This window comes from Geotrypetes seraphini, chromosome 2 (assembly GCF_902459505.1).
Source record: "Geotrypetes seraphini chromosome 2, aGeoSer1.1, whole genome shotgun sequence".
Classification (NCBI taxonomy): Eukaryota; Metazoa; Chordata; class Amphibia; order Gymnophiona; family Dermophiidae; genus Geotrypetes; species Geotrypetes seraphini.
This window is the reverse complement of record NC_047085.1, coordinates 374,858,714-374,874,152: the sequence shown is the minus strand read 5'-3', so window position 1 is coordinate 374,874,152 and position 15,439 is coordinate 374,858,714. Positions and strand designations below refer to the sequence as shown.

The 15,439-nt window shown below is 45.2% G+C and overlaps 1 protein-coding gene across 2 annotated transcripts in view; it reads left to right on the top strand.

The window, feature by feature from the left end:
• The window catches only part of EPB41L4B (erythrocyte membrane protein band 4.1 like 4B), a 449,748-nt gene that overhangs the window by 359,209 nt on the left and 75,100 nt on the right, over positions 1–15,439 (top strand). For both annotated transcript variants that reach the window (XM_033930624.1, XM_033930625.1), the window contains one exon: positions 10,063–10,188. In XM_033930624.1, the coding sequence (XP_033786515.1) occupies positions 10,063–10,188 (126 nt within the window). The remainder of the gene's footprint in view (positions 1–10,062; positions 10,189–15,439) is intronic.

Genomic DNA, 15,439 nt, shown 5'->3' with positions numbered 1-15,439 from the left:
TTGAGCTGGGACACACAAAAGGTAGTAGTCACAGCTCGAGGCACCCAGAAGTGCGCGGATGTCATTGTGATGACATCACGTGCATGTGTGACATCATCCCTCCTTCCCTCCTAACATCCACACATGCGCAGAGGCCCTCCAGACAGGCCCTGAAATGCCAGTAGGGCGTGCCAGCAGGGAAGTCTTAACAAATATCAACTGAGTATCCCCAACCACAGACCTCCCAAACTCTACCCTAGACCCACCTAAGCTCTTCCACAGATCCCACCCCCTTTACTAATTGTAATGTAATTTTTTTCCATTCATTTTTCATATACACAGCAGATATAAATTTTCAAAACTGACACATTTCAATCACTATACATAAAATCATTTTCCCTACATTTGTTGTCTGGTGACTTTATTTGTCTATGCTTTTAACTATGTTTCCAGGGCCTTCTTATCCATTGACTGTTTTTCTCTCCATCTTCACTTTCTGCCTTGCATCCATCTTTAAATAAATAATATATGAACTGACTTTGCATTCAACACAAACCTGTCCATGAAGTGTAATCAATATGTTTTAAGTTGCTCAGAAATGTGAAACTCAACAAGGGGGGAACGCACCCCCCTAGAATGGGAACAGAGTTTACCTCCCAGTCATTGCAACTGTTTCTGTAGTTTGAATACACTTGTGGTGTGAGAGCTTTTCAGTTTTGAAATGTTGTCGTATCACTAACTTTAACATAACTGAAGTTTAAAAGACTACAGCCAGTTTTCCAGCAATCGTGAGTGGGTCTCCTGACGAAGGACACGAAACGGGGCCGCGTCGGGACCCCAAACCCCTCATTTGAGCTAAGTTATGATTCTATTAATCATGCTTAAGTGATGTTCTGACAAGTATAAAACAAGCATAAGAAGAAAGGAGAAAATCCTATACTTTATATCATTTCAAGGACTGTAACAATTTTTTATTAACTAACATCCTGGCTTGAAGTGTGATCTCTACAGAAACAGTTGCAATGACTGGGAGGTAAACTCTGTTCCCATTCTAGTGGGGTGCGTTCCCCCCTTGTTGAGTTTCACATTTCTGAGCAACTTAAAACATTGATTACACTTCATAGACAGGTTTGTGTTGAATGCAAAGTCAGTTCATATATTATTTATCAAAGCAATTTCTGACTTTAGTTTTCACTAGTGACATCCCTGCCATCTCATAAGGAAAATTATTGCATCCATCTTTGGCATTAACTTAACATTCAATATTTCAATTTTTCTGCTTTCTTCTCAAAATCTACTATCTCTCTCTCCTTTCCTCCCTATTTCCATGGGCTGACTTCTCTCTCCTCCCTCCCCCCCAGTGGTCCGACAACATCTCTCTCCTTCCTTTCCCCCCTTCCCAGTTTGGCATCTCTCTCCTTCCCAATCTGGCATATCTCTCTTTACTACTACTACTACTACTATTATTTCTATAGCTACTAGACTCCCCTCTTTCCCTTCTATTCCCTGGTCTGATATCTCTCCCTTCCTTTAGTCATCTCTCCTTCCCCCCCCAGTGTAACATTACTCTTTTCTGCCCCCTGCAGTCTATCTCCCTTGCCTTCCTCCTTTCTGGCCCCCCTCCCAGCCCAATATTTCTCCCTCCTTTCCACGTCCAACATTTTTCCTATCTTCCTCCTGCATGCTTTTCCTCTGGTCCTCCTTCCCTCCTCCAACCAACATCTCTCTCTCTCTCCCTCCATAAGTCCAATTTTTCATTCTCTGCCATCCCCCCCTTCCCCAGAGTGCAACATTTCTTCTTCCCTCCTTTCTGTCCTCCCCATCCATCTCGCCCTCTCCATAAGTCCAACACTTTCTCCCTCCTGCACGCTTTCTCTCTCTGTCCTTGCCTCTTCCTTTGAGTGGCATCTCTCCTTCCCACCCCCAACCCAACATGCTCTCTCCCCATGCACCATCTCACCCTCAACTTCAGTGTGTAGCACCTTTCCCTCTCTTTCTTCCAGGCCCAGCAGCACTCCTTCTCCCTTCCCTGCTCCCCTGTCCAGCATTACCACTTCTCCCTTCCCTCCTCCCCCCCTGTCCAGCAGTACTACTTCCCCCTTCCCTGCTCCCCATGTTCAGCAGTACTCCTTCTCCCTTCCCTGTCCAGCAATACCTCTCCTGTCACTGCTAGCAGCAGCTCACTGTGTGCTTTTAACTTAGGCTCACAGCTGCTGCTATCAGTAGTTTAGCCCGGTTTCATCAGGCAGCCTTGGGGCCTTTATTAGGCCGGCCCGCTTCGATGATTCAATACGGGCTGGCCTAGCAAAGGCCCCTGAGGCTGCCTGATGAAACTGGGCTAAACTACTGCTAGCGGCAGCTGTGTGCTAAAGTTAAAAGCACACAGAGCTGCCGCTGCTGGTCCGGAGGTGCGGAGACGAGGGAGGCAGGAGTCCCAGCAGATACGTGCAACGCAACGGTAGAAGTCAGCTGACGCAGACGCTGGAGCCTCTCTTCTTGCCCTGTGAGCCACGACACACTTAAAATCTCAAAAGGCATACTAGTGTGAGTATAAGTTTATGAATTTTAAGAATGCAGTGATACCAATTTTCTACATCTTGCCTAAAATTCATAAAAGTTTACAACAAAGCCCAATTGTTTCTTTTCCAGGAATTCTCTATTGGAGTGTATGAGTAAATATGTGGATTTTGATTTTACACCCTCTTGTACCTGTGCTCTTATGTTAAGCATACAACTCACTTTTTGAATATTTTGATGTAGTTGCATAAGAATTTTGACTCTTTGATACTGGTTACTATGGAAATACAACCCTTGTACACGTTGATCCCTTTGCAAGAAGCCTCATGATGTGGTTATGTCCATGTTGGATAAATGTTCTCATCCAGATCGAGTAGCTAAGGAATTTCTAGTACAGCTATTAGATATTGCTTTGCTAAATAATCATATTTGACGATAAACTTTTGCAATTGAGAGGTGTAGCTATGGATGCTTTCAATGCTCCTTCCGCTGCAAATCTTTTTATGATGAGTTTTGAGACTAGCAAGATTTTTTTGGCGGCTTTCGATGGTGCACTTCTTTCTTGCGCTGGATTGTCGGCGCGCTGGTGTCTGGCGCGCGATTATCCCGTCACCGGGAGAGGGTCATTAGCATGAATGTTAAAATCACCAAAAATGAGGGATGGAGATAGTTTGAGAAAGAAGGAAAGCCAGGAGTCAAAGTCAGTGCAAAAGGAATAAAGGGACTTAAAAAGGGGGGGGAGGGGTCAATAAATGACTCCTACTCGGAGAGCTAGAGGAGCTAATAGATGGATGGAGTGGACTTCAAAGGAAGAAAGGCAGTGAGACTGGAAGAAAATGTTGAAATCTACAAGAAGGTGAGAGTAACAGCCCAATAGTACCTCCATGACAACTGAGCAAGTGGTATGGGAGAAGAGGTAACCTCCATGACACAGGGCAGCAACTGAAGCAGAGTCTTCAGGGCAGAATGAGGTCTCAGTTAGTGCAAGCAGATGGAGAGCTTTAGAAATAAAGAGGTCGTGGATGTAAGCAAGCTTATTAGAAGCAGAGCAGACATTCCACGGGGCACATGAGAAAGGCACAGGGGAGGAGAGGAACAGAAATAAGATTGGAGACATTGCGGTGTGACTTGCATGAGTAGAGTGAGAATTGATTAGGAGGACTATTGGAATTGATATCCCCAGCATAGAGCAAGAGAGTACAGAGATGACAGCATGGCCGATGAGATGCATTCGGACAGAATAGAGTTGGTCGAATCAGAGGAAGAAAATGTTGAAGCTTCAGAACTGAGAAGAAAGTGGGCAATATGGTTTTGAGGAATGTAGTTGTTTAAGATGGAGAAAGAGATTAGGAAAAGTCTGTATTAAGAGAAGAAAGTATACTAGAGCCATGGAAAGGGAGTATTTATTTTATTTAAAAAATTTCTATACCTTTAAGTTTCATTGCTGAGGAGAAAAATTAAGAATCCCTCTAAAAGTAAGGAAAGGTTTAAGATTCGCGAGGGTGAGTCGAGAATTACTTCCTTTATTTTTTCCTTATAATTTCTATGTGAGATTGTATCATGTTTCCCCATTTATGTGGGCTTAAAAAGGAATTATGCATGATTGATTATGTATTGTTTATGAAATCCTTTTTTTCTTTTGTATTATTGGATATTGTAATTATTCAAATTCATAAATTTAAAAAAAAAATTTCTATACCATTTTAAGCTAAACGGTTTACATAATTTACATATATAATTGATAGTAGAAACAGAGTGTTTTACACACCTAAGGGCATGCAGCACCTGAAGTGGATACCCTGAGTGGATCAGGGTGAACTTGTGAGTCATCCCAGAGAATACTGGACAGAATATGCAGATGGGGGGTACAAGATCTCCTTAGCACTTGGAAATGGTCGATGGGAGCCCTGAGCACCTGGAGAAGAGGCCCTGAGTGGATCTGAGTTGACCTGCGAGTGACCTTAGAGAATGCTGGGAGGAATATGCAGATGGGCTGAAAGACCTCTTCAGCTAATAAACTGAAAAAAAATCATTTTTCTTATTTTTGTCATCTGTTGATTTTATTTTTCTAATCATGTTGTCCCCTGTCTTTGGTAGACCAAGGATGTGTACATTATTCCTCCTCATGCAATTTGCCACATCCTGTGAGTTCCACTTGCATAGAATCTAGATTATTGAGGTTCTGTTTCATTTAAGGCCTAGTGAACAATACAAAAACCCAAAAAGGGGATTACTACAAATATAACAAAAACAACAAGTCTCTCCTGACCCAAAAGAAGGATGGAGGGCATTGGCCGCTGAACCAAAACCAACCTACCACAAATTGTTGTGTGAATAGGAAGCCCTCAGTCTCACAGCTTGCAGTGGGAACACGTCCCTAATGCACCAGCTGTCACAGTCATACATCCAAAAGGGTATTATCTGTGAAACATCCCTGGGCTGCCCGATTGAATTAAACTAGTGCACAAGTGTGCTAAAAGTGAAATAAATATCAATAATATCACAAAAAATACTGTGAATTGGTTCAACTCTCTCTGTCCCCCATTAGGGGGTCAAGTGGTGTGCAAATTCAGCCGGAATGGCTCAATCACGAGCACGTCAAAAATAATAATTGAAAGTACTTAGCTTCTCCGTGAAAAAACAGAGTACAGGGTAACCAGCTTGAAATGAACCAGTGTATGCATAATGTGACCATTTATTTTTTTCATCAAAACGGGACATCTATTAATATTCAGCCCCTCTCCCAATCCTGCCCTAGCCCCACCCCCAATCCAACCCTAGCCCCGCCCCCAATGTCTTCCATTCATTTTTCATGTACACACAATATCTTATTAATTCATAATGGTAAACATAAAATTTTAAAAAACCAAAGCACACTGCAGAGAAAATGTTAATTATCATTTACGAGTTTCGGGTTTTTTTCAAAGATGTCAAGGCAGATTACTTTAAAATTTGCAATGTCAGTAACTATAGAAAAATAGACAAATATAGTGCAAAATATAGACAGCAAATATTCTCAAAACAGACACATTTTGATCACTAAATTTAAAATAAAATCATTTTTCCTACCTTTGTTGTTTGGTGATTTCATGAGTCTCTGGTTGCACTTCCTTCTGACTGTGCATCCAATCGTTCTTTCGCATCCAACATTTCTTTCACAATCCAGCCCCATCCCCTTTGGGTCCAGGTCTCTCTCTCTTTTCCCTCTGTTACCCTCCCCAGATCCAGTGTCAGTTCTCATTTGTACCTTTGTTCCAGGTCTTCCTCTCTCTCCCTCCTCTGTTATGATCTTAAATCTCCGTGTTCTTCCCCAGGGTCTGTCCCCCTCTGTCTGAATCTCCCATAGTCCTGTATCTGCCTCCTGTCTTTCCCCTTTGGTCCAGGCCTTTCTCTCTCTAGACTTTCTAATCTGCTTAAAATGCCCCCCCCCCCCTTCTCTGCCTCTTTCTCGCTTTCCTTCTTCCCTCCAGCAGATTTTAACATATCTCTCTTCTCCTTTTCTTCCCTCAGATCTGGTATCTGTCTCCTTCCTCTTTTCCTCCTCCCAGGTTTGGTATCTGTCTCCTCCCCTTCCCCCCTGCTCAGGCATCTCTCTCTCTGCTCCCTTCCTCCTGTTCTTCTCAATTTATTTTCTATCTCTGTCTAAATTCTTTCTTACTATTTAGTCCTCAATTTCCCTCTTTCATTGTGTCTCCTATAGCTTACCATCTCTTTCCCTCACCCCTTCCAGTATCTAACTCTATCCTCTTCCCTCAATCCAGCATGTGCCCTTTTTCCTTTCTCCTCCCCACTTCTTCTGGCGTCTGCTCCCCCTCTCCCTCCACTTCCATTCATACTGCCCCCCTCTCCCCCCCACTTCCATTCAGCGTCTGTCCCTCCTATCTCCCATACTTCCATTCAGCGTCTGTCCCTCCTATCTTCCATACTTCCATTCAGCGTCTGTCCCTCCTATCTCCCATACTTCCATTCAGCGTCTGTCCCTCCTATCTCCCATACTTCCATTCAGCGTCTGTCCCTCCTATCCCCCATACTTCCATTCAGCGTCTGTCCCTCCTATACCCCATACTTCCATTCAGCGTCTGTCCCTCCTATACCCCATACTTCCATTCAGCATCTGTCCCTCCTTCCCCCCCACTTCCATTCAGTGTCTGTCCCTCCAATCCCCCACACTTCCATTCAGCGTCTGTCCCTTCTCTCTTGTCCCTTTCCATCCAGTGTCCCCGCCCTCTCTCTATTCCATATGGTATCTTCCCTCTTTCTATGCTCCTTCCATAAACTGTCTCCTTTGTACATAATTCATTTCAGCTTCACCCCCTCTCCATTTTTTTGTCTCCCTATGCTCTGGAATCTCTCTTCTCTTTTCCTTCCTTCCCACTCCACCCCATGGTCTGACATCTCTATCTCCTTCTCTCCCCCAAGCCCTGACATCTCTTTCCCAACATGCTCTGGCACCTCCTCTCCCTCTGGTCTGGCATTTGTTTCCTGTCTCTCCCCCATGCCCTGGCATATTTCTCCTCTCCTTCCAACTCCCACTCCATTATCTGGCATCTCCTCTCCTTCCTTTCTCTCCCTCCCTCCTTCCTTCTTTCCTTTCTCATGGTCTGGCATCTGTCTCCTTCCCCCCCCCCCATGCTCTGGCATATCTCCCTCCCCCTCCATGGTCTGGTATCTCCTTTCCTTTTCTTCCCTCCCATGGACTTGGCATCTCTTGTTCCTCTCCCTCCTTCTGTGTCAGCATGCCCCCTATCTACCTATTACTCCAATATCCAGAACTTCCTTTTTCTTCTTATTGCATCCACCCCGTGTCCAGCATCTCTCACCTGTCTTTCTACTCACATCATGTCTGTTTATTTCCCTTTACCCTACAACCTCCATGTCCAGCATCTTCCTATGTTCCTTTTTTTCTTCCTTATCAGATTTAGCAGCTTTCTTCCTTTTCCTGAGCCAGCCAACCCACCATCTTCCCACATCCCATTCCAGTACCTCCCCTCTTTTCCCCAACTTAATAGGCCTGAACGGTATAGAAGTCCCTCAGAGTGTTCCAGTGCTGCTGCGAGACTGGAGGCGATTTTTAGCTGCCATCAGCCCTGCCTTCAGCTGCGCCGGTAATGCTAAACTGGACGGTAAAAACAAAGAGAGACGCTGTGGGACTTTTCCACTTGCCTGCATCGCTCTAAGTTCTGCCGCTCTTGATCCCGCCCCTCAAAAACAGGAAGTCACTTCAGAGGGGGGGCGAGATCGAGAGCGGCAGAACTTAGAGCGATGGAGGCAAGTGAAAAAGTCCCACGGCCTCTCTCTTTGGTTTTACCGTCCAGTTTAGCATTACCGGCGCAGCCGAAGGCAGGGCTGATGGCAGCTAAGAGAGCTGCCTGGATCGCGGAGCCCCCTTGCCATCCCCTAATGCCGACCCTGAGAATAGGGAGGGTGATTCCGGACCTGGCAGGCCCCCCATGACCATTTTGGCGCTGTAGGGAGGGAAGGAGGGAGGCAGGCTTTAGCGCTGGAGGGGAAGCGATTGCCGGTCTCTTGTCCCCTCGCACAGCTTCGGGACGCTGTCCCTGAAAATGGGACATTTCAGTGTCCTGAAGCGGTGGGTCGGGACAACGGGATGGTTGGTCCCATAACGGGACGTATGGTCACCTTACCTATGCATAATGTGTGACCATGGAATGCTCTGGGAGCTCTAAATGCACATTCTATTGAGTGAGCTGGGTGGACATTTGAGAAATGTCTGCCTTTAATGCAGCTTTAGTAAAGAGAATTGGCCACATTAATATTTTCAGCAAGTATGTTTCTATGATTGGATGAGTCTGGCAGGAGATCCATTTTTCTAGCATTGGTGGTTCATGTTTTGACCGCTTTGTAGCTGAGTGCATAGAAAAAGAAGGTTTGTTCTTGGTTGCTTTGGACACCATAAAATTTTACTTTCAAGTATTATCAGAACTAGGATTCAAAGATAAAAAAAAATGTCAAAGCGAGGGGAAAGTTTGTACATGCTGATAGGATCTGAGCATTCGCCCGTCCATCTTAGAGAAACACCACATAACGTCCCCATTCCTGATCATTTTTAAGTACATTTAGAAAGCACCAGTCCCAATACAGATTCCTAAGTATGCCACTATTTACTTTTATCCATTGAGAACTGACCATTTAGACTGTGTTTGAGCATTTTGACTTAAATAAATAATATTGGTGTGTAGGGGGTGGGAATCACCGGCGGCAGGAGGGAGAGGGTATCCCTCGTGCCGGTGGAATGTCAGAGTGGGCATCCCTCCTACTGTCCTTTAAATTAGGGGTCTTTTTTATTATTATTATTAATATGCGGGTATATTCTGTGCATGTGCCGATCAATATCACCAGTGACTTGTCATATGCAACTTTAATGACCCTATGCAAATGTAGTGACCCTCTGCATGTGCGGGTTTTTGAAAATGACTCGTCTTTTGCAAAACGTTATATTTATGCCTTAGACAGCTACCCAATGGATTTTCCCACAAAGTTTTGAGAATCTTCCCCTGATTGATTTTGCTGAGATTAGCGTGTACTAATTTCATACCTGGCTTGGCTGCCACCCAGGGTGGAGCACCCCTCCTCCAGGCAATGGTGGGGTGCATGGAGCAGTTGTAGGGCTGTACCCTGCAATCAAGGGCTCTCAACTCTGCCAATCCCCTTCCCCAAAACAGTCAGAGGGACAGAGGCTGACAACTACACATGGATGGATTGTGGCCCCGCAGCTGCTCCATGCACCCCCATACTGCCTGCATCCAGGGTGGAACTCACCCACTGCTTGCCCTTGTTAACACCACTGGCATGCACAAAGAATTTTCAGGCTTTGCTGACCAAACTCCAAGCCATAATGAAAGGTATAATTTTGTTCTGGGGTTAACACCCATCTCAATGCTTTGGAGGTCATTGTGGCTTACGTTGGGGGCCCCATGTTAGGGGCTATCTAGCTCAGGAAGCCCCTGGTTTGGGTTAACTGGGATTTGAGATCCCTAAGTAAGCATACTCTCTTTCATGATATTTAACATACGAAATCGTACTATAGCAGGACTTGTTTGCCACGTATATTCTACAGTAGCTGAGATAGCTGCATGCGTCTTTTCTGTCTGTACTCTTAGCTTCTTTCTAATTCCTGTTAGTCTCTCTGTCCTGTGTTTCACTTCCCATTACTCCTATACTATTAAGATTTTTTTAATATATTGTACTGACATTGTAAGTAGCATTTTATGCCATAATGTGTACCTGTTGAATGCTTCACTGCTGTGGTTGTTTATTACCCATGTCCGGTTTATTTGTATTTGCTGTGTACCACCTTGGGTGAATATCTTTAAAAAGGTGATAAATCCTAATAAATTTTGTACAACATAAGAACCAATAGGCTTTTCAGTCTCGGGTCACCTCTCCTAATATAATCAGTTCATGGTAATCTAGAATTTCATTGCAGTGCTGACAGAGGAATCTTTTTAAAATTCTCAGCCAGGAGCTGTGCACTTCTTAAATGACTATAGTCCAATGACTAGAACTAAAAGTTTGTTTAATTTGTTAAACTTATTTTAATGACAGGGTGAAGAGAAAAAAGTTCCAGAAAAGAGCCTTCATCCACCAGTGTCTCCCTCTTCTGTACCTGATCACACAAAATGCAATATTCTCAAAGCCCAAATAGATGCTGCCTTCAGAGTGGGAGCACAGGTGTGTAATTTAAATATATTTTATGGGGTGAGGGATTACTGCTTCAGTTGCAGACATAACAAAATATTTCTAATGCAAAAGGCTTATGAATCTTGAACCAGTGGGTTATTCTCCTTTAATTGAGAGTTGTGTAGAAAGCATCATCTATATTTTTCGGCTCCGCCTCCTACATCCCTGGGCTGTAGATCCTCAATTTTCCCTTTTACATGTGAGTTAGAAGGTGTCTTTCTTAACTGCTCTGATTCTATTTTATTATTTTCAGGTGTTTATCTGGATTCTGAGGCTTCTTGGTGCTTTAGGGGTCCCCAGTGTTACTGGGGCACCTGTGCCTGGGATAAGACACAGATTCTCAGGGTCAGAAGCCTGTAGCTGGGAGGACAATTAGTGGCATAGTAAGGAGGGGCAGACCAGCCCGTGCATCATTTGGTGGTGGCACTGGCAGTGCTCTGCCCCCCATGCCACATTCACGCCCTTCCTTCCCCATATCCCAGAACCTCTTTCAATCTTCACCAGCTGGCCTGGCTCCCATCTGAAATCACTTCCGAGTTGTGGGGCCAGGAAGGGACATCAGAGGGAAAACCAGCGCCAGTGTGAGCAGCAGGCTGGAGAAGCTGCTCATGCTGATGAAGATTTAAAGAGGTACCAGGGGAAGGGAGGGCATGAGTGTGGCAGGGAAGAAGCTGGGAAGTGCCACCTACCCTCACTATGCTACTGAGGGGCAACCCTTTTACAGGGCATCTGCCTGTCTGACCTGCTTTAGCAGTCTTTTTTGGGTGGCTTGGAGTCTGTTCCCCTGGTAGCAAGGCTCGCTCTTGGTACTCCCAGAACCTGAGCGCAGTCTGTGTGGCCCCATGTCAATCCTGAGGACTTTTTCAGGTGCCAGCTGGATCCCCCCCCCCCCCCCCCGCCCCGAGTCATGTGTAATGCTGTGGGGATTTAGGGTTCTCAGGGTCTGACTGGCAGCCTGAAGAAACAAGCATCTGAATCATTTTTACATGCTTGTCTGAGGCAATATTTTTCTCCATATCCCAGCTGTTGATTCAGCTGAAACAGGTACTGCACCAGCACAACTGTGAGTACAGTATATTGCTGTTAATGAGAGATGTTGAAGCTCTCTAATTTCAGTTTTGGGTGCTTCTGGGGCTACATTTAGCATCCCTCACCTCCAAAAACCCCTTTTCTGAATTTTTTGAACTTTGGTGTAGATCTCCCGAGCCATTTTTTGGCGCCAAAATGCTGCTGTGGCGTCCATCGTGGATTTCCTGATTTGATTTTAAAAGCCTCTGCCTCTAAACTTCTTGATTTGGATTAAAATTAATAGAAATGGACTCCTCAGGCTGTTTTACCCTGATTCATGCCAGATCTGTGCTGGATGGCTAGCTGAGGAGTGTCTATTTTCCATCTGCCTTGGGGCATGTGAGAGGGGCAGAAGCGCTGGTCTTAACCCATTCTGATCCATCTAGGGTGATGGAGTCACAGGTGGCTTGTTTTTTTGGGTCAGAAATTCCCCATAGAGCCCTTGATTCGTGACTCTTGTGTCTTCAGTGAAGCACATAAGGAAACAAGCATACAAGGAAACAAGATGAGTCCCTGCAGGGGTCCTCTGGGCATCCTATTCAGGGCTTTACTCCTGATTTTGTGAGTCTGTTTGATGCCCATCTAGTTTAACGGGGTTGACTTCCACTGTCTGGGACCATTTTGGTGCCTGCGAAGAGGGGAGTTACCATCACAAGCTGAGGTTTTCCCAATGAAGATGTGTCTGCAAGAATCAGAGGTTCATTCAGAAAAGGACTGGGAGGCCATGGGGGTCAGAGTTATGCCTTTACTCCCTCACAGTGAGTCTTCTGTTTTGGAGGATTCTCAGCTGGAGACCACCAGTCAGGAGTCTGTAGCATCCCTGGACCAGGGAAAAGACTTAATGGTGTGCCATCTTTTTAAACCAGCAACTTAGCTTGAAGTCATTATAGAATCCTTGAGGAAATTAAAGCTTGGACCCTTACAGACCTAGCTGCTACTCCTGCTAAGCAGGATGTGGAGTCTTTCAATGCCCCGTTGTTAGTGGTCCTAACATTTCTTGAGGAAGGACTAGAAAAAGGCCTGGCAGTTAGTTCCTTCAAAGTATAGGTGGCAGGCCTCTTGAGCTTTAAAGAGAGCTATCCAGCTACATCCTTCTGTACGATAGCAGTTCCCATCTTAGAAACCTTAACATTGTGTTGCATACTCTCACCAAGGCCCTGTACAAGCCTTTGCAAGAGGCATCGTTATGGATCTTACCTTTAGGATGGTTTTTCTGATAGCTATTGCCGTAGCGAGAAGGTTCTCGGAGCTGCAGGCTCTATCGTGCAGAAAACGTTTCATCCAGTTTACAGAGGCAGGGGTCTTGTTATGCACAGCATCTTCCTTTCTACCAAAAGTAGTCTCAGCTTTCCACATAAATCAGGAAGTCTAGCTACCTCTGTTCCATTCCAAGAGTTTGAAGAAAAAGGACAAGGTCCTGGCATTGCTACTGTGTTTCCCCGAAAATAAGACCTACCCCAAAAATAAGGCCTAGCATGATTTTCAGGGTAGGTCTTAATATAAACCCTACCCCTGAAAATAAGCCATGGTCACCGGAAGCAGCGCTCCCCCCCCCCCCCGCCAATCCCCCTGCTGACCCGTCCATCTCTCCCGCCGACTGCAAGACTGAAATACTGTACATTGTAACAAACAGCAGCGTCGCAGCAATGTAGACAGGCTGCTTTGCGGCCTTTTCCTGCCTAGGTATTCCTCTGCTGCATCACTAATGATATCATCAGCAACGCGGCACACACGCCTGGGCAGGAGAAGGCCGAGAAGCAGCCTGTCTACATTGTTGCGATGCTGCCGTTTGTTACAAGGTACAGTATTTCGGTCTCGCGGTTGGCGGGAGAGATGGAAGGGGGGCGGGGGAGGGAGGGATACAAACTGCAAGGGTTCTGCTGCACAAGGGATGGGAGGGAGGGATACAAGCTGCAAAGGTTCTGCTGCACAGGGGGATGGGAGGGAGGGATAGAAAGACATTGCACAAGGGGATGGGTGAGAGGGGAGGAAAGATATTGCACATGTGGGGGAGAGAAAGGGAATAGGAAGAATTGGGGTGGAGGAGAGGAATAGAGAGATAGTCATTGTACAGTCCATGGAAAAAAATACCCCGAAAATAAGACCTAGTACCTTTTTTGGGCCCAAAATTAATATAAGACAGTGTCTTAATTTCGGGGAAATACAGTAGATAATTGGAGAGCAGTTAATTACCTCAAGGTAACGGATGAATTTTCTCTCTCAGATTATCTTTTTGTACTACTGAGTCCTTGCTGCCTGGGGAAATCAACTTTTAAGATTTCCATTTCAAGATGGTTTAGTATAGTGATTTCTTCAGCGTATATCAGATATGGTGAGCAACACTGATTTCTTTGAGAGCACACTGTATGAGGAGTGTGGTTTCTTCATGAGCGGAATCACAGACAATGCCACCCGAGGAGATTTTGTAGGTGTCTACTCTACAGGTGGATATGGTGGCATGACTGGATGCTGCTTTTGGGTCCTTGGTGCTTGCAACATGCTCATCTGCCCTGCCCTAGGCTCAGGGACTGCTTTGGTATGTCCCACTTGTTCAAGACTTGTGTGCCTTTTGCACTAAAAGGGAAGATTAGGTTCTCTTACCTCAATCTTCTTTCTACAGAAAGACACATGTCATGAGTCTTGACGTCTTACCCTATCAGATTTCTCTTAGCCTGCTTACTGATTTGGTCTAGTTTGTATTTTCAGATGTTTTGGGTCTCTACTGTCAGACACATCTGAAGAATGATGACATACATTGGGGAGTGTGTGGTGCAGTGGTTAGAGCTACAGCACCAGTGGTTGTGGGTTCATACATAGTAACATACATAGTAACATAGTAGATGATGGCAGATAAAGACCCGAATGGTCCATCCAGTCTGCCCAACCTGATTCAATTAAAAATTTTTTAATTTTTTTCTTCTTAGCTATTTCTGGGCAAGAATCCAAAGCTTTACCCTGTACTGTGCTTGGGTTCCTACTGCCGAAATCTCTGTTAAGACTTACTCCAGCCCATCTACACCCTCCCAGCCATTGAAGCCCTCCCCAGCCCATCCTCCACCAAACGGCCATATACAGACACAGACCGTGCAAGTCTGCCCAGTACTGGCCTTAGTTCAATATTTAATCTTATTTTATGATTCTAGATCCTTTGTGTTCATCCCACGCTTCTTTGAACTCAGTCACAGTTTTACTCTCCACCACCTCTCTCGGGAGCGCATTCCACCCTCTCCGTAAAGTAGAATTTCCTAACATTGCCTTTGAATCTACCACCCCTCAACCTCAAATTATGTCCTCTGGTTTTACCATTTTCCTTTTTTTGAAAAAGATTTTGTTCTACGTTAATACCCTTCAAGTATTTGAATGTCTGAATCATATCTCCCCTGTTTCTCCTTTCCTCTAGGGTATACATATTCAGGGCTTCCAGTCTCTCCTCATACGTCTTCTGGCGCAAGCCTCCTATCATTTTCGTCGCCCTCCTCTGGACCGCCTCAAGTCTTCTTATGTCCTTCGCCAGATACAGTCTCCAAAATTGAACACAATACTCCAAGTGGGGCCTTACCAATGACCTGTACACGGGCATCAACATCTTCTTCCTTTTACTGGCTACGCCTCTCTTTATACAGCACAGCATCCTTCTGGCAGCAGCCATTGCCTTGTCACACTGTTTTTTCACCTTTAGATCTTTGGACACTATCACCCCAAGGTCCCTCTCCCCGTCCGTGCATATCAGCTTCTCTCCTCCCAGCATATACGGTTCCTTCCTATTATTAATCCCCAAATGTATTACTCTGCATTTCTTTGCATTGAATTTTAGTTGCCAGGCATTAGACCATTCCTCTAACTTTTGCAGATCCTTTTTCATATTTTCCACTCCCTCTTCGGTGTCTACTCTGTTACAAATCTTGGTATCATCTGCAGGAAGGCACACTTTTCCTTCTAACCCTTCAGCAATGTCACTCACAAACATATTAGAAACATAGAAAGATGACGGCAGAAAAGGGCTACAGCCCATCAAGTCTGCCCACTCTTCTGACCCACCCCATCAAGTCTGAGTGCTAATGACCCAGTTCCCTAGCTCGACCCCCGTAAGGATCCCACGTGGATGTCCCATTTGTTTTTAAAGTCGAGTACACTGGTGGCCTTGACCACTTGCACCGGAAGTTTGTTCCACTGA